We start from the raw sequence: 19,727 nt of genomic DNA, 5'->3' as shown, positions 1-19,727 counted from the left end.
TCGGTCTGGAAAAATGTTCCTAACAACGCATTTTCCAGTCTCTCATCCTTCCACCCTCCTCCCCAAAGCGATGCACCTGCCAAATCAGTAGAACACATGTTCACTACTTTATTACAGGGGTCAAGTGTGAGTCAAATACAAGACAAATTTTGCCTATGGGCAGACCTCTGATTTACAAGTTACTGCTATTTACGGCTTATTTGGTTTGGGAGAGGGGAGGAACCTGTATGTAATTTTATTTTATATCAGAGTTTCTTAAAAGCGAAAAACGGTGCTTTCAAAAACAAACCTAAGAAAACTCAAGGGACCCCATTAAAAGTTACTCATGAATGTTGTCATCTTGGCAAAGCGTAACGCTGAAATGAAATCAGGGCTTGAGGAATCCAATTTTAGGGCTTTGCCCGCTAAATCGTTAAGGAGATAAACCACACGAGACAAACCATACCTGCTGCGGTGTTCATAGCTGCCTTTGCACCGGAACTTGTGGGCTGGGAAAACGGTGAAAATGCCTTCCTCCGAGCTGAAATACTGCCATTTAATTCCTGGGTTAGACTTCAGATTATCTGCAAGGACTGAAGGTTGGAGAGGAAAAATGAGAAATGAAGCAGAGTTACAAGGGGAGGTCAAACTTGGAGGTATGTTTATTCAAGGTCTCTCGTTCGTGCGTGGAGAAGAAGAATCTGGGTCCCAACACCAACGACAAGCAGCTCTACTTGAGGACTGATAGAGCTTCACGTCTGATTGGCAAACAGTGACAGGCTTTTGAAAACTTAACACTGGACTTTACAGATTTTGTTTAATACGTGATGACAATTCCTGAATCTCTGAAGCAAAACTGGGGGCCAAGAAGCCAAGGCAGGAGCAAGGAAGGAAAGGATTAAGGCAATTATACATAATATGTATACATACATACGTTTCCATGTAATGATAAACACATTGTCCACATAGTTTTCATAAAGAAAAAAACCTTGATGTTAAAAAAACATGTGTTCTTTATACTGGAATAACTCCAAAATATTAAATAGGTTTGCTGCGTACAGCTCTGTAACCCAATCTGTTAACACTGCCTATTCTGACATCCATTTTAAAATGTCTACATGAATATAGTTAGCAAAAACAGTTTTACACACAAACGTGGGTCAAGGAAAAACTCACCATACAGAAATAGTTGAAAAGGTTAATTAAAAAAAGGAGACTCTTTCCTCTTTGTTCATCATGCTCTCCTGTTTGTGTAAGGGTAGATAGGTACAGCTCCCACTCATGGGACTCAAGAATTTTCCCAAGTTTCTCATTATCCCTGTGCCATAATTAACAAGGCTGCGGGGCCCTCATGTTAGGAGAAATAACCATTTTTCAGGGAAAATGTAGCATCTTTCTTCAAAGGGTTATGCAGTGGTCACACTCTCCAAGAGCCACCCGGTGGGTGGTGGCTCCATGCTGCTTCCACCCATCCTCACCGTGAGCACCTCCACCAGGGTCCCATTTTCAAGATCACAAAATTCATAAAGAATGATAAAAACCTGATTCTATATCGCAACTTGCCTCCGAGTCTTTCAGAAACTCCTCTGTGGCAGGTGATTATCAGTAACTCATTGCATGGACAAAAAGCAAAGAACAAAGAAGGTAAATGACATTTTCCCCAGTCGTGTGGTCAAGCAGGAGCTGAGCTCAGAACATAACTGTAGGGTACGGATCTCAAACCTTCCTGTAGTTTACAGGCCACATTAATTCTCTTTAAAGTGTGCTTACTTTCCCATTAAAATAATCTTTAAGGAAGTGCTACTTAATGCTAACAATAAAAGCCTTTCAAAAGCTGTAGCTCAGCGATATTAACAAAACTGACTACAGTAGTAAAAACACAAAACATGATCAAAACCAACAACCAAATAAAGCAGCTGCCCCAGGGCTGAGACCATCTGCACTAATAACTGATGAAGATATTTAATACACCGAGCTAAACCAACAGAGCGTATGGATATTGTGGAAATCCCGAGTACTGAGAGCCTGGGTGAGGATAATCGTGTTCGGAACACCCGAGGCAGAGGTGGCATCGGGATTTCTGCGGCGTGGTGCGATGGCCATGTCCCAGCTGCCACCCGGTGTGTGCACCCCCACTGCTCTCCCCGCCAGCCCGGTGAGATGAAGGGATCAGCGTTCATGCCATGTGTTTGCCAGCTTTGCCATGCCGGTGCCGTAGGCTGGCTGAGTCCCTTAAAGCAAGAGGAAAAACATTCCCAGGAGTGAGGGAATGGAAAGTCATTAGCTTGGGAGGCACAAACCCTCTCACCATCATGGCAGTAACAGGATTATATTCCACTTGGGGCAAATCATCGTCTCTGCTTGCAGCAAACTGAAAATAAAACTTGAATTTTTGAATTCTTTAGTTTTCACCTAACAGTTAAAACAGCTGAAAATGCATTAAAGAAAAAAAAACAACAGTATTTTCTTGCCATTTCTCACCAAATCATGGAAGTGTGTGGGCTGGAAGGGACCTCAAAGATCATCTCGTTCCAACCCCCCTGCCACGGGCAGGGACATCTTCCACCAGATCAGGTTGCTCACATTCCCATCCAACCTGGCCTTGAACACTTCCAGGGATGGGGCAGCCACAGCTTCTCTGGGCAACCTGTGCCAGTGCCTCACCACCCTCTGAGTGAAAAATTTCTTCCTTAGATCTCATCTAAATCTCCCCTCTTTCAGTTTAAAGCCATTGCCTCCTGTTCTATCACTACACCTCCTTGTAAAAAGCTCTCCTTTTATGTTCTCCAATTACAAAACTTCCCAGAAGTGGTGGAGGGGGCTCCGATTTACAGCACTCCACCTTTTGCTGAGCATTTACTTTTGGCATTTCCCTTAAGACTGACACTGAAAATAGGCCAGACGGTTTCATCTTCCAAATCTCAGCCATTATCAAATACGCCAATGTTTGGGTTGGAAATCACTGCAGGACACATTTCAGACCTTAGCCAGCTGTTCTACGACAAAATACCCACGTAGAACACAGTTCAACTTCAACATCCTCAACAGTTTAGCACTTTCTCGAGTTCCCCAGGCTGGCTGCGGCCACGATGTTCTCTCCACATTCAGCTCAGCATAATTACCCTGGAAAAACCACCATCTTGGCATTTTCTTCCCCCCTCTTTTTGCCACAGTTTTTTCTATTTCCACAGTGCCTGAAAGTCCCAGTGGAAGTCCTGGTTGCACCGTGCTGGGCTCTGCACAAAGATGCAGCTTTGCACGATTGTGGCTTTGAAGAATTTGGTGCATCGATGGACGAGATGAGGAGGAGGAGGAGGAGCAACGAAGAAACACGACAAGACATGAAATGGCTGATGAGGCTCTTCCCAGTGGGTTAACGACTGAGTTGGGGACCAGAACTACGCTCTGCTCACACCTCTCACTTTCTCATCCTCCTCCAAAAAATACCAACTCAACCCCAACAACGATGCCAAAGCTTGTTTGTGTCTCTTGCCCCTGTGCACAGGTCAAAACCAACCTGGTGATGCTCTTGGGAGCAGGAATCTTTTTTTCTCAGGAATTTTCACACTTCCAAAGAAACCACTCATGATCTTGCAATCCAAAGTCAAACAAATTTGTGAATGTTGTTTGTTTCACTCAACTTTCCCCTAAATTTCTCTTTTCCCTGTTTTGGTTCTACACCTGATATGATACTAGTTTAGCAGTGTTGTTTCTGATTTCTACAAACGGAGGTTTCTTTGGTCATGGACAATGATTTCCACACAGCAGAGACACAAATCAATATGAAATTTGAGTATTGCCAAATTTAGGCACCACGGAAAACTTTAGGCAAAACCCAGTTTTAATCAAAACCAAAATAAACCTAACCCACACAGAATTTCTAGCTTTTATAGCTAGGACTAGTGGAAATTCCTCTCCTCAATCCCCTTCCAAAGCACCCACCCTATTTTCCTCTCTGAAACCTTGTCTGAGAAAACCCAGATTCATTTCTGGACTCATGGAGGGTTTGGCAGCCCGACCCTTCAGAGAAGGTGCAGAATTGATGCTCACAGCCCACGTGAGCTCTCCTGCATGGGAGCACCATGCACAGCCACAGCTGTGGGAATCCAGGAAAGTATCTGATAAACACTTACTAAGATGCAAAGAAAAGCTTGGGAAAAAAAAAAAAAAATCCTTTAAAAGCATCAAAACCTTGGAAGAAAAAAAAAAAAATATTTAAAAATCATAATTATTTCAAATTTTTTTTTTAAACAACGTTGTCTTTCAGCAGTGTATGACAATCAACATTATCCATTCTGCTGCAATACAAAAAACTTAGAAAAAGTTAATACAATTATACTTTGACATAAATAAGATCAAAGTCCAGGCTCACCCCCACTATGGCTCAACTGCTGCTTCATGGGATTGTCCTGCCTCACTGGCAGGGAGGGAGAAGAGAGTATTGACCATTTAAATCCTCCTTTTTATGTCAAGCCACTGGGATTTCATAGTTCTGGGGGTGCAGTACCGCAGCTGTTTTGCTTTGTATAAAGAGGCTGTATTTCTGGTAAGTTTTTGTTACAGGTTACAGAACTTGAAAAAAATGTTTTCAAATCAGGTATTTGAACACTTAAAGTCTGGATGAAATAAGTTGTCTAGTTTAATTTCACCAATAGCATTAAAAGAAAGTTTATAATTAAAAGGCGGAGGTTTTTTTTTAAATCATTGCTATATTAAAGATAAACTTCTCACTCCCACAAGGCTATGATTTGTATTTATTTCCCCATGAGAGTATCTGGATTTAAAAGTGTTGGTTTTCCCCATAAAACAATTGGTTTCGAACCTCAGACAAACTCCTCACAGCCTCGGTGCCTCTCTGCTGTTCCTCCTTCCCACAAAGTTCTGCTCCTGTTTTCCTTCAGCTCGCATGTTAGTTCAGTAATGCCTTCCCCAGACACTACCAATTTTATCATAACTCTTGGCTTTTTTTTTTTTTTTTCCTTTTTCCTATCACCGCAGTAGACAATCTCCCAGCAGATAAGCCATGGCTGAAAAATACATACTTTTTGTCTTTAAGTGCACTTTTCTTTTCCATCCTCTAAAGCTACAACATCGCCCTGCAGACATTTCCTTGTTTCTTGGTCCCTGCCAAGACACCCAGCAGATGCTCTTTTTTAGCCTCACCTCACTTACCCCACCGCTTTCCACTCCCTCAGTTGCTTGCCTGTGCTTTACTCTCACCTCCTTCCAGCAAAGCCAACCTCTGGACAGGTTACACAACTGCAAGACCCCAACAAAAAACATGCAGTAAGGCCAGCTGGCTGTCTAACCCACAGTGAAAGGCTAAATTTGTCAAAATTACCCCCTTGGCAGCAGCAGCATGTGCAGGGCATCTCACTGGTACTCGCTTTCTAGGCTCCATATGCTTGACCTGTGGTTCCCATTTTAACTCAAAAAGTAATTTCCTTTTTCCATTTTGTAGCCAGGTTCAAGTGATTTTTGCACGTGTAAGAAGGTACTCATCTTGTTTTAACAGAAATTACAATGTATTTTGCATTACTGAGTACACTAAATGTACAATTGCTTTTCTAAAATGAGCATCACCACTAAATAAAGACCCAGTCTTGATATCACACACTTGAAGGAAGCCAAGAGTTCAATCCCTATAAAACACAGAAATCTTAGTGGAATCCCTTAATTCCAGACACAGACTGAGGATATAAATGGCCAGCTGGGAGCGACCCAGGAGCTGGCAATGCCAAGTCACTCTGAAATCCGTGTCCTCTCCACTTATAGTGCAGCACTATCTGACCCCAAATTATGCTGCAGACAGAAGAAGTTGGAAAGTATTAACACGAGAGCATTTGAAATCATCATTCTCTCTAATTATAAATATCTCACAAGGCAAAAAGGACTTTTAGAAAGAAAGCCCTATGTGATAGAGTTTATAAAACTTCAAAGGGAATGCGATATGATAACACTTAGCACTTCTAGATACCACTTTACATCTTCAAAGCATAGTCAAATCATTAACTAATTAATCTTCAAAGAACAGCACAACAGTCAGTGGGAAAAAAAAAAGGAACTACTGAACATAATTGCTCATTATAAAAGGGTTTCTTACAGCCCTCCTCTTTAGCATCACATTGATGGAGCTGCAGACCTCACGGTTCTCACCCGGCAAAAAAAGAAAAGTTTAATTTTCTGTGCAACACACATACTGCAGCTCTTCTCTGACAAGAACCTCCACTAAAAATAATCATCGTGAAGCTACTCCAGTGCTCCCCAGAAACAACAGTGGAAAGCAAATGTGTTTATTTTACAGGCCAAGGCATTCTCTAATTCTCCAGACCTGCAAATGTGGTCCAGGATTTTCTGAGTCAAACTGTATTCCGGCTCATGCGTTTTCACCAGAAATAAAAGGCTCTACAGCTCGAACCCAATTAAAATTCTGCTGATGGCATGAGCCAGGACGAAGTCCAGCTCGCTCCTTGGGAGCTCTTTTGACTCTGAAAGGCAAAGAGGTAAAAAACCTTTCCATTTTATAGAATGAGCCCAGCTTCCTTGCCTAAAAGGATTTGGAGGGGGCAGGCATTAACTCGTCTTCTCAAATACCTCCCAACTATTTTAACTCACCTGAGCCATCAGTTTAAAGCATAACAACGTAAGGACCACAACCAAGGCACTCCACATTTTAAACGATGGACACCTCAAAAAAGCCACAGAGGGTACCATCTCTGCATATCGCTGAGGAAGAGCACTCTGCAACAGACATTTCGGCACTTGGAAGGATGAGAAGAAGAAAGATTTACTGGTTCCTTGTTTATTAAAAAAGGAAAAAAAAAAAACCCAACAAGAAATCTTGATAACATAATGGCTCTGAGTAAGATTTTATCATCTAATAAATAAAGGACCAGTGAGGACAGATCTCTCTAACTAACCGAAGCCTGCAATTCCAACTGAAGAATAAAGACTCTCTCCTTATCTATTTTGTAGTAATGGCTATAAGTAATCCAAATGGAAAACTCAAGCCAAGATAAAATAAAACCTTTTTGAGATACTAAAAAAAAAAAGTCACCTAGTATCAAGAAAAAAACTGGCAAATCATTATGTTTCAAGGGTTGAGAAAAAAGAAGTACATCTATTTCTTTCCTCTTCCTTCCTTCCCCAAGATTAATGTTTATTTTCTCTTTATATTGTAAAAAAAACAATAAAAGACTGCAAAAGAGCTTTTGTTATTTTTGAAAGTTTCATGAGCTACATGACCCTTCTTAACACATTGTTGGGACGAGAAGCTGAGGCTCTGCTCCCGTGGCTCACCCGCAGTCTGCGGTGCAAATTCCATTCCCTTCCAACACCTACAACTTCACCACTCTAATCCCACTTTCTTACGCTGGGCACGGAGCTGGCCAAGATTAACATCTAAAGAATTGAGATGGAGGCTGAACACAGCAGAGTTGAAATTTATGTTTTGCTGAGAGCTTTTTATAGGTCGGCTTATTTAAACTGCAAAACTCATGCGGGAAAAGAGAGACACTCATGGGAAATTTATTATTTTTTTTTTACATTAAGAATGAAATGATCAACCCATTTGGGAAGACAACCTGGTTGACAGACAGGCCAGGCTGGTTTTGGATACTGTAGGCAAACTAGAGGAGAGTACAGGAGCTCCTGCTTCTGGGCCAGAGAAGCAGAGGGCTGTCAAGGGCTCTCACACCCTTTCTCTAGGAGCCTGGTTCTCCCCATCACACTGCATCCAGTGGGAAAGCTGGTATGACATGATTTTTGGGAAGCCATCCTGTCTTTAAGTCTAAACAAGCAAGGAAAGCCCTGAAATGCCCAGATCTACCAGCAACTCTTAGGCTTTTTAGAGCAGAAAAATAATTCAGGCTAAGGTAGAGTTTGAACTCAAAGTCCAACAGATATCGCTCTGCGTGAGGACACTTATAAGAGAAGTAAGAAAAACATGAGATGAGAGAAACTTTTTTCTTGTTTGATCTTTATCCTCTTTCAAAGGCTTGCTTGATCTTTATCCTCTTTAGCACAGGGTGATGAATATACACACACAGGTTTATTCAGAAACAGCTCCTGCCCAGACACAGTGCTCGGTCCTAAGCGTATCTTCTCAGGTAAGTGGTTTGACAGAACTACACCAATGCAGAAATAAGAAAAACTTAAGAGTTTTGAGAGACAGATGACACTAAGTAAGTACTTTTAAAAAAACATCTCTAACCTGACAGCCATCTTCACAGCTGTAAGGATGCTGGTGCACTGACAGCACTCTGTCCTCCTGATCAAAACTGCTTCCCAGGCTGTTTGTATCCCCAGTCTGCCTCAAGCCAACTATTGTCTTAGACCATGAATTCCTTTGGGCAGAGACCGCTTTTTTGGCACAAGTCGTGGCCCATGACTACACAAGCAAGCACTACAGATACCACCAACACAATACCCTCCACCCGCAAGACAAACACCCAGCCTCCTGCCCCTCAGCCTTCCCACATAGGGCTTATTCCCAAACCCAAACACTTCTGCAGTGATACAGGGACACTGTGTAGGACGTGGGTGATGTCCAGCTCCACACCAGTACTATTCTGCTCAAACCTCCTGGCAGCAACCCTTCCCTGAAGCCACAGCAGTCTCCTGTGGCCAGAGCGATGGAGCTCACATGGTTTGGATGTTCTCAATTGAGGACCAGGGAAGGGAAGGTGGGAAATGTCACCTCACAAGCTTTCAAACACCAGCACAAGGAGCTGAGCACTAAGGGCATTCCTTGTAGCTCGCCTACAGCCTCTTATTTCACCAAGTGTGTACCAACTTTTGTTTCTCAGATAAACCGGTTTCCATCTCATTTTTCTGCATCAATCCAGTGTTTCCATTCCACTTCTCTCTTACAGGTGTTTTCTCACCAATAAAAAAAAAACTCCCCCCAAAGACTGTGTTTGAGAGATGCTAACAGGAAAGCCAGAGGAGAGTCTGCTGTCAATAAATCCTGAAGCACTTCCCTGTTCTTACTATCACTCCAACTCCCTCTTCTTTTCTGCTGACACCACTTCTTGAAGATACTCTTTTCATCAAGAAGCTTTCAAGCCGGAGGCAGAGGAAGAGGAGGCACTCAAGTCTTACCGTCCAGCCAGGACAGCAAGAAGCTTGAGCACAGATTCACTTTGTTTCTGTGAGAATTCAAACCAGAAATTTAAAAAAATGTTTAAGAGAAACTATAGCTTATTTCCCACCACTCAAGAAGAAGGAGTATCTCTTTCATACTTTTTTTTACATCCATGTTCTGCAGTAAAAAAAGAATGGTTTTTTTTACTTAAATAAAACACATTAAGTGATTAATTCAATGCTTTGCTTTCATTATAGTGCCTGAAAAAACTTGCTTTCAAAAATTATTTTGATCAATCAACAACTGCATGTGATTTTAAACATTATTTTAATAGAAACTAGTTTTTGCTTGTTTGTTTGTTTGTTTTTTTTAATAAAGAGATAACTTATGAGTAAAACAAAGCCCAGAAAATGATAATAAGTGAACAAATCTCCCTATCTTTAGGATGGAAAACACCATACAAATTATGGTGATGAGATGTATGTCAGGAAATTAGCTTGTTTGGCCAGCACCTGCATTCAAGATGTGGTATACAGTGGAAAGGAACCTACAGGGACTGTTCATTTTGCTTCTCGATTTTACTTTTTCTTTTTAGATTTCATTAAGACTGCAATTCACCAGAAACAATGCAAAGTTACAAAAATAGACACAATAAGAGAGGCTAGAGAAAAATTTGGGGTTCTTTCATCCTATTTGTTGCGAGACATGCAAATACTCAGTGCATTCTGAAGGTGGAATGGTGAGTCTGTCACTTCACCAGTTGAGTTAAAAAAAATAAATGGGTATTTTATTCCAAAAGGCACATGAGAATTTAAATTTAAAAAACCCCGCATTCTCTCAAGTCTGCATCACTTGTCCAAAAAAACCCCAAAACCACACCAAAACCCAAAATGTATGCTAAATGAAATACGACCAAACTCTAATTTAGAGCGCTAAAGCATTGTAAAAAGTTGAAAAGCAAGATGGAACAGCTGGACAAAACAATGACTAAAGCCCCTGAAATTAATTCAAGTTGACCAGGATGTAAAAAAAGAAAACCTTGCTGCACTGGAGGATCAAAAGCTGAATTTTTCAGGGATAAGTCACATGTATTTAGGCTCTAAGTATATTTCTAGCTCTTTAAGTGTGTCAAGCAAACGCATGGACTGTCAAGATGGAAATGCCCTGACAAGACAAAGAAAGGAAATATTTTAGGATGTCCTTATATTTTGTAGCTTTTGCATATCGCTGCAAACACAGCCTCACATTAGCTGAACTTGTTTAAGAAGATCAGAGAAACTTCTTTGCACGGCCCCTTCAGCAGTTGACACTACTGATGCCAAAGCAGACAGGCCTAGGAAGGAAAGTGTCTTGGGGGAAAAAAAAAAAGACAACATAAAAAGTGCATAAACCACAACAAAATTATCCATGGAAGGCTGGAATAAAATCTTCATGACATTTTTATAAAGTACTTAGACTAAGGGCATTACTTTAGGTATCATCTTTCAATCATGAAATCTCAAATTAAGAACAGTGTGACAGTTTCAAGGAGGAATAAAAGTGTGTTGCTATGGCAATCAATGCTAATTCTCTCTGCCAAGGAAATGTTAAAGTCTAATGGAAAAAAAAAAACAAAACAAAACAAGTGAAAGAAAATACCCAAAACTTTATTACTTACCAGAATTTAAGTCACGTCCAGGATTGAAGGCTCTGCTATTGACAGTGGTAGACAGTCTATCACAGCTAATAGTTCTAGAAACGTTGGTGTTAAAATTTCCATCAAATCTGAAATGACAACAACAGGGTCAGCAGTCTAACACTATTAAGCCGAGGCAGCATTTACAATGGAAACACATCTTTTTGAAGTTTCAAGGAATCATAATTATTTTGAAAACTCCAACACTGTATATTCTAAGGCTCCAGGAAAAATCGTGAAACCCAAAACTAGAGGGCATAAGCTCATCACGGCTGGCTTGCATCTGCTCTCTACCATGTTATGTTGCATTTTCCTCCACGATATTCCTTGAAAGACAGGATCATAAAAGAACATGCTCTTTCATCTAGATTTAAACAGTAGAGGTTCCAGCATGGGAAACGTGCGTAGCATCCAGGCATGCCAGCAGAAAGTGTCTCCTCCTGTTATTGAGTCGAACTTTTTCTTGCTAGAGAAACTAGGACTACTACTTCATCTTTCACTTTTAAAAAATTTACTCCAACTGTCTTGGTTGAAGAGGATTTCACAGAACCACAGAATGGTTTGGGTTGGAAGGGACCTTCAAGACCATCCAGTTCCAACCCCCCTGCCATGGGCAGGGACACCTTCCACTACACCAGGTCGCCCAAAGCCTCATCCAACCCGTCCTTGAACACTTCCAGGGACAGAAGGCCTCTTTATGTCTTTATGAAAAAGATCAAATAGAGCAATTGTAAACTGTTTTCTGTACCTAAACTTGAGGATTCACGTTCCTAACAGTGGAAGGAACTTGACAGTTTGAAGTTCTGTTACATTTTGGTTAGGTTAAGTAACTCAAATACATTCATACCTCTAATGCAAAAGTATTTCAGTGCCCAGTTCTAATGACGATAAAATATAACTAAACCAATGCCTTAAAAAATTTAAATAGAAAGGGTTTTAAAGGGTTATAAATAAGTGGAAACTCTTCTGAAGCTTTCGCGGACTCAAATGCAGTTTTGTATCATTCACATATTCCCATTTTATTTATAGAATCATAGAATCATAGAATGGTCAGGGCTGGAAGGTACCTTCAAAGGTCATCTAGTCCAACCCCCCTGCAAGGAACAGGGATATCTCCAACTACATCAGGTTCCTCAGCGCCTCGTCCAACCTGACCCGTATTTGTTAACATTTCTGTGACCTTGAATATTTTGATGACATTTGACTTACGGTGTGATTATCCTGCTACTTCAAAAAATTATTTCCTTCCTACCAAAGAAATTTTTCTACAACCAACCTATTCCTAAGAAATTACAACAAACTGCAAGCGAGGTCTGTGTAACATCCCGTTCCGGACGAAGAGCCTGAAGAAGCCTTTCTGGCATGAAAACTGATAAGAAACAAATCCTGGAGAGAAACTGGGTAGAGTTTCGTCCAATACTGTCAAGACTAAACCAGCAAATTACACAAAAACCAGCTAAATCAAAAGATACTGACCCACTTACTTAATATTAACAGCACATCAATCACTGGCTTACATCTGTATACCACTCACCCACTGCCATTCCAATGCTTCTCATTTAGCTCAAGCGCTATATTTGTGCTTCACGTTCGTTATTTAGTTGCTTATTGTCAACTGCACTTAATTGCTTAAACTGATGTTACAGTTTTTCATACACACACGTCTGTATACCCATACCAAGACACATAGATATGCTGCCACATAGCAGAGGCCCAAAATATTGCAAGCAGAAGAGGCATGAACAACAAGCACCGTTCTTCTGGTTGAAGATTTTAATTAAGAAATCGAAATCCAGCAAGTTATAACTATTTCAAACATGGTGCCCGGTAAGAATGGGAAGACGTGGATTTTCTGGTTGTGTCCTTACAGAGTGCTTGCTGTAAGGGCTGGGGTTCAGAGACACAAACAATAAAACAATGTGCTTCTAAACCATCCCCTTAAAACAACAATTAGCAGAACCAAAAACCACAGACAGATGGAACTGGTTACCACAAGGAAATTTCAAGTTATGACCACAGGAAGCAAGTCTTTTTAAGCAAACTAAAACTCTCCTAATCCAATATGTTTTCTTTCAGGTCAATTCAAAATAATTTCATCCTACGGGGAGCTGCAGCTGCCCCAAGCCAGCCAGATGCAGGATTTGCTGAGAGCCTCCATCTCTCGGTTTATGGGGTCCTTGCACGGGGAACGTGGGAGAATCTTTTATGTAGGAGAACCTTTTACGACTCAGAAGAGATCTGTGAAAACTAACTAAGGAGGAGAAAAATATTTGTTAGTAGGCTTAAGATCACCACTTCTGTAGGCGACTGGATCCACTTTCAGAAATTTTAGCACTGTAAAACCAGACAAATGCTCCTGAGAGGAGCACAGGAGCTCACTGCAAGCACCACTGTTGTCACGTACACGGGCCATGAGGTTGTCTTTTGTTCATGATTCATGCCACTATAACCATATTTAAGGTTGGGCTGATCTTTTTTTTTGCTTAAAGCAGAGCTTTAACTTCTGCTATCGGTGAAGGGTATGGCATGCCCTTCTCACAAGTGTAGAAATTTGCCCTTCAAGTATAGGAGTCATTTCCCCGAGAACTCACTATTAAACTCCTGAATGATTTTCTGAATTACAAATAAGTAAAAAAAGTCCTTTACACAAATGCATAACAAAACCTCAGACACTGACTTCTTTGGTCTCAACATCAGATTAAATTTTATGATTCTTGTAGGGTCACAAGAAGTCTCACTTTGCATAGCTAGAGCTCAGCAGACTAGAGGGTCTATTTGAAGAAGCTCTAATCAAATTGAATTTTTGAATATGCAAAAAGTGATTGTTATTGATTACTAACTGCTTAATTTTAGTATCTTCAGTGTCACATAGAAGCATCAATGAAAACAATGTCTCCTTAATCTGGCATGCTTTAAAATTGGTTTAATCTATATCCATAAACACTACATGGACCTTAAACTAACTGTGTTATTTTTAAAGGAGATGAACAAGACTACCAGTGAAGAGTTGGAGTTACTGAGGCACCAACATTTTTTGACCCCTTCTCAAATCTAGACTTATGGAAAAAAAAAAAGAAAAAAAAGAAGGGAGTCGTATATTTGGAGATAATTAACTGCCCTCTGTGCACTTTAAAAATTATGTAGAATAAATGCAATTTAAACATAGCTCTATCAATTTTGATCAATATTTTTAATATACATATATAAATACTGGGGAAAAAAAATCCCACATTTTAAGTTGCACACCTTCTACCATATAGATGCAAACGTAGACAGAGCATGCAAGTTTTTGTGTTGGGGGTCCCAGAGCAGTCTGTACGCAAATTCTCTCATCTCTTTACAAATATTTTACATACCTCAGTCTTTTGACACAGTTGGGTCACCGTATATAAACACAAATGTGTAACTCTGCTTGCCCACCTCCATCCCCACCTTACACACACAATTATGAACTTGCTCGTCACCGGAGAAACACCTTTAATCGTGGCAGCTGCTCAACACACCAAAACCATTCGGCCACGAGCAAAGTGAAAAATGCCACATGCAGCGGGAACAAGAACAGGCAACTAAATTCCTTGCTCCACAAAAAGTACTGCGGGTTCCTTATTGCACGCAGATGTCCAGTGCTTTTGGTATTTTATCCAAAACAGCATAATCAACCACACTCCATTGGCGCTGGTGTTTCGATTCAAGACTCAGATAGGAGCAAAGAGCTTTTGATGATCTTCTGCATCACCCTCATTCTTCATGGCAAGGAAGAGAGAGAGAGAAGCAGACGGACAGACAGACAGGAAGCCTCCTGACCTCCTGCTCAGAGCCCACACTCATCAGGTTGTAAGGTGGAGGAGGGATGCTATGTCAGACACCAAAAGCAGCCAAGCCGTGCCGGTGCCAAGCCCTGCATGGGCTCACCCACTCTGCCAGGGGCTGCTTGTTGAGATTATCGGCAACCTGCTCTCTGAAAAATCCCCAAAGTCCTCTCCGTTGAGGAGAAGACTTGACATTTCACAGGAACGCAGTTCCCTGATCAAGGCTGTGCTTTTCCTATCCCCATCAAAACGTAACCACTTCTAAAAATTACAGCTCCTACCAAGCAAGTATAAATCCTGATTTTTTTTGTTGGCTAAAGAATCTCAAGACTAAGATTGATGGATAAAGGATCGGTTTCACAAAAAGCACGTTTTACCTTTGGGCAAAACCAGGCGGAGAAGAGCTAGAGACTGCAAGTTAAACATCTCCATGCTAAAGAAATATTTCTGAGGAATACTAAAGAACAAACTCTTAGGGAAAGATAATGACTTTTCAGGATGTTAGCTAATTGTCCCAGTGCTCCCATCAAAATCTATTAGTGATGGCAACAGGATACCTTGTTAGCAGCTAACATTATTCACGTCTCAGAACATGGGCAGTAAATGCTGGGGTTCAGCTCAAAATCATCTGGAATGTTCCTCTTGATTTCATTTTATGCCAAAAGTCACCGCTCACGCTCAAAGTGACATGTGCATCCTGATGTGCAGCTCACACTACCCAAACTAGCTGCCGGACTGAACTCCAAGTCTCTCCGTCACGATATTAACATGGGCTTTCACGCAGATGAGCACCAGCTCCAACTCTGGCAGACCTTCTAGGAAGGCAAAAATGAAGTTCTCACCCTCAACTGCCCTGCCACGGGTGCTCCTGCAGCCCCAAACCTATCGCCACGGGGATCCGTGGTTCAGCTATGAACACTCTATTTACTTTGCACTTTTCACTGCCGCACATCAAAGCACATTAATGCAAAAATCAGCAACGTCCTTCAGCTTCTCTCAGTAAGCAAGTATTATGTTACCATCAGGAAAATGAAGGCATAGATGCCTAAATAATCCGCAGCAGAGCTGGAAAAGGGAAGCAAGAAATTACAGCAGCCCAGCCCACCCCCTCCTTTCTCCTGCTAGAGCACACAAGTAGCAGAAAGAGAATACAGGTAATGGGAAAACGATATAAACAAAATAAGCAGCAGAATTGCTTTAAACCCCATAAATTAAAGACCAGCCCTCAGACAGACCTGTCACCCTACAGCACGGACTGCTCCAGAGTCAGCTATCTGGGATATCTACCTCAAATCTCTTTTTAGGTGCAGTTTGCCTTAAAACTGACTGTTTTGGGGGTACATTTTTAAAGCGTGACTGGGTCCATGACACAAGGGCCCTGAGCAGAGACCAGCTCCCATCGCAAGCGTAGGTCCTCAGAAAAGCAAGACCAGAAACTGGGCAAAGGTGGTAGTGCAGTAAATTAACATGTAATATTTGCAGTAATTTTAATTAAAACTGAAGAATTTTTCATGTGCTGCTCTGGGATGCCTTGAAGTCGTTTCAGTTAAGAATGCACTACAAAACTATTTGGCAATCTTCACCATTAAAGTGACAATTTAAACTAAAGCTCCAACACTGTCATGTGGCATTTCCAGTAAATGCTTCTATTCTTGGCTGTACCTACTGGTTTTATCTTTCCTACGACGTATTCATACCTTGCACATTTTCCACACAAATCTCAAACCATACAAATCTTCCCATCACTCGCTTTGGAAGAAGTTAAAAACCAAAAAACTTAAATATTTTAAGATTTGCAGATAAGCATTGACCACCACCCTTTCTCTGCACAAAGGCGACTTAATTTCTTAATTTTTACCAGCGTCTCCCACTTTTTTGCCAGCAGCAAGACTACCAGGTGGATGACAACAGTGGTGGCTGACCACGGTCTCGCTCTGAGATTTGGCCCAAAACGTTCTAGGTGGTAACACCACAGCCAACGCTTAGGAAGCCCTCCGAAATCCTCACCAGAAAAATACCAAAAAAAAAAATCTGAATTTAGACGTAATTACTTTTTGTACTTACTCAAACAAGAGCAGAAGACATGGGCTGAAATTCAGTTTCAAGCCAGGCTGGCTCACCCCATCCCCCTTTCCCTGCCTCTCTCCAAAAAGCCCTTCCTTCTGGATTCACTTTAATGAACAACCGATCGAAACTGCATCCCGAGGGAGCAAACAGAGCTGCGACTCCCACTTTGATCTCTTCCCCACGGAGACCCACGCTCCCTGCCTGGCTTGCAAGATGTTCGCTTGATTGACGTTTGCTCTGATGTGCAAACCGCTTTGAACTTCAGACATTAAATTCCCATCAGGCTGCACTCATTTTTATTCTCCTTCAACAGGATTTACAAGCAGGAGATCAGCGAGTGTAGGAGATAAATAAAATTGCAGGAGCTTTGAATCTTACATCAAAACCGCGCTCGAGTGAGTTGCAATTGGATTTTGTTCAGCCTGAATTTACAGTGTAAATCAACCTCTTTTGTACAGTTTCAGTTTAGGCAAAAATGAGGGAGCTGCGTATAAAAACGACACTTGAGCAGCTGTGAGGGGTTCTCATTGTTTTAAGACTTTTTTCTTGCCCTGCCTTTCCATTCATGCAAATTTAAAGCTGGTTTTAGTATGCAAATGAAATTACCTAAGTTCACCAAAAATCCAGCATTTCCCTTGCAATTCACAACTAGGCATGTTTTCTTGATTGTAAGGTAAGATTTTAACTCGGATTTCACATACTTAAATAAATATATGGTTCCCACTGCATCTAAACGGAATGCTGGCAAACAATGTTTTTACGAATAAATTCAACAACAACAACAAAAAAAGCTACTGATGATTCAGTTAACCAGTTTCTCCTGGCAAGGCACAGAAGTTGTTCCAATTATTTCAACTACCACTGAAAAAGTCAAAGCACACTTGCTCTCAGGTGTAAAGGAAGCGTATTACTGGAAGGAGGGCTGCAACCCAGTAACTGTCATGGTTTGATGTGGAGGGGGGGGTGGTTCTGGTGGCAGGAGAGGGATTTTGCTCCCTGCGACCTCCCCGGTTTTGGATCCGGGTTAGGCTTAGTTCTGGCCACCGGATCAGACTGCCATCCCCCTCGGGGTTGAGCCAATAGGGCGCCTCTGCGAATTGCCCTGTTTAAGTCAGGACAAAGGGACCGGAAAAGGTGCTTCGCCCAGGATCGACCAGAGAAGGGAGGAGGGCACTGCCCCCACTCCCTGGCTCCCGGCCGGGCAGCTGCCTGCGTCGGGCTGGCGCCGCCCACGGAGAATGGCGGCGGCGGAGCCAGCTGGGGAACTCGGGGGCACCCCACTCCCAGGGTGCCCACTGGGCTGAGTTCACCTGGAGAGGACTGAGATCTGAGAGAAACAGCCGCATCGACAGCAGGTCAGTGAGGATGGAGCGGGAGGAGGTGCCGGAGCCGAGTTTCCCCTGCGGCTGATGGTGAGATAGCAGGCGGCCCCCCTGCAACCAGGACGGCCTCGGTGGAGCAGCGACCCACTCGCAGCCCGTGGGGAGAAGATGCCTGAGCCCGAGGATGGTCGTGTTGGGGTGCATGGCAAGGCAGAAAGGCATCTGGAGTCTTCGTGACGACCCACGCCGGAGCGAGTGGCTACAGCTCCCTAAGTACCCGAGACTGTGGTAAAGCCCACACCGGAGCAATCTGTGGGGAAGGATTGTTTCCAGTGGGCTGGACTCACGTTGGAGAAATTTGTGGATTTTTCCTCGTGGGTAGGGGATCCATTGGAGCAGGGGAAAAGGGTGTAAGGACTCCTTCTCCTTTAAGAAAGAAGCAGCAGTAACAGCACGGAATGAACTGACCTGCACTCCCCCAGTCCCTGCCCCCTGTGCTGCTGGGGGGAGGAGGTAGAGCCGGGAGGAAAAGGAAGGTGTGGGGGGGGGAAGGTGTCGGTTTTAAGATCTGGTTTTGTTTCTTTCTGTCCTCTCAAGTAATCGGTTTTTATTTCCCTTTGTCCTTCTAAGTAATCATTAATAAACTGTTTTGCTTTGAGAAAAGCGCTGCCTGTTTTGCCCAGGACCATGGTTGGTGGGTGCTCCCTCTGTTCTTGCCTCAACCCTCAGTCCTTTTGTTTTTTTTTTCCCTCTCCTCTCTACTTTATTGGAGAAGGAGAGACTGTGTGAGTTTTAGTTGCTGGATCAGCCTAAAACCACGACAACAAACTATTCCAAAAACCACTTTTTCACGAGGAACTCAGCCACGTTTCCGAAGTAAAAGCAACGGTGAAGAGAGCAATTTCCTAAAAACCTGCTACAGTTTATGGACACAACGGGGTCACGCCAAGACTAGCACTATGCACGCTCCCTACGTTTTCTGGAGACCCACATGCGTTTCTGTAGTCTGATACTCTGCAAGAAGAGCAAATACATCTTAAATTTCATTTAGTGTGGCCCACCCTCTCCTCCTTTGGAAGTGCAGCTCTTCAGATATTGCGGCAACCGAAGGAACTGAATGGGATTGCCCTTATCTCCCACTTAACCGCTCCGCAGAGGAAAGATAAACACAGAAAGAGCTGCGATAAAATCAAACTGCATTAGCAAATATTTAACCATCTGTTTAAAAAAGTAAGAACCAGACCACTTCTGAAGGCGGTATCACGGTCCGGGAGTAAATGATTTTCAAAAATAGGTTTGCAAACTCACTTATTCAAACAGCTCTATTAATGTTTGTAGCGCGACGCTGCCAAGTAGTATGTTTTACCACCAAATATTTCTCCATTCCATCTCCTGTCACAGACTTAGATAAATGCATTCCCTGAGCTCTTATCAGCACAGTTAAATAAAGACCAAAAATCGATTTCCAGCCACCTTGAAACACCTACGTTAGCAGCAGAAGCAAGAGCACTAATGAATGGCAACGCACCTCTAAACGTACGTTTTTTGGAGGACCTGTGACAGCTTTCCATAAAAACCAGCAGTGAAATTTATTTGTTTCCTCACAAATGCATTTAAGAAAGAAGTTATAGCCTCTTTTTTTTTTTGGAAGATAATCTTACTGCAGATATACAGGGCCAAGAAAACCACTGGAGCGTACTCTGTAGCACCAATTCTGTAAAGTATGTACTTGCAACTGCATCTTCCTGTGTACTTACTGTGTGAACTGAACTTGAACTTACCCAACAAAA

At 42.2% G+C, this 19,727-nt stretch overlaps 1 protein-coding gene across 1 annotated transcript in view; it reads right to left on the bottom strand.

Moving 5' to 3' along the window:
• The window catches only part of CACHD1 (cache domain containing 1), a 115,193-nt gene that overhangs the window by 39,183 nt on the left and 56,283 nt on the right, over positions 1-19,727 (bottom strand). The window contains exons 4-5 of the mRNA XM_086617440.1: positions 10,722-10,828; positions 446-572 (exon numbers count right to left, since the gene is read on the bottom strand). Of these exons, the coding sequence (XP_086473566.1) occupies positions 446-572; positions 10,722-10,828 (234 nt within the window). The remainder of the gene's footprint in view (positions 1-445; positions 573-10,721; positions 10,829-19,727) is intronic.

The sequence above is a fragment of the Tauraco erythrolophus genome, chromosome 10, assembly GCF_009769465.1.
Source record: "Tauraco erythrolophus isolate bTauEry1 chromosome 10, bTauEry1.pri, whole genome shotgun sequence".
Taxonomy (NCBI): domain Eukaryota; kingdom Metazoa; phylum Chordata; class Aves; order Musophagiformes; family Musophagidae; genus Tauraco; species Tauraco erythrolophus.
The sequence above is the reverse complement of the archived record's forward strand: the minus strand, read 5'-3'. Positions and strand labels throughout refer to the sequence as shown.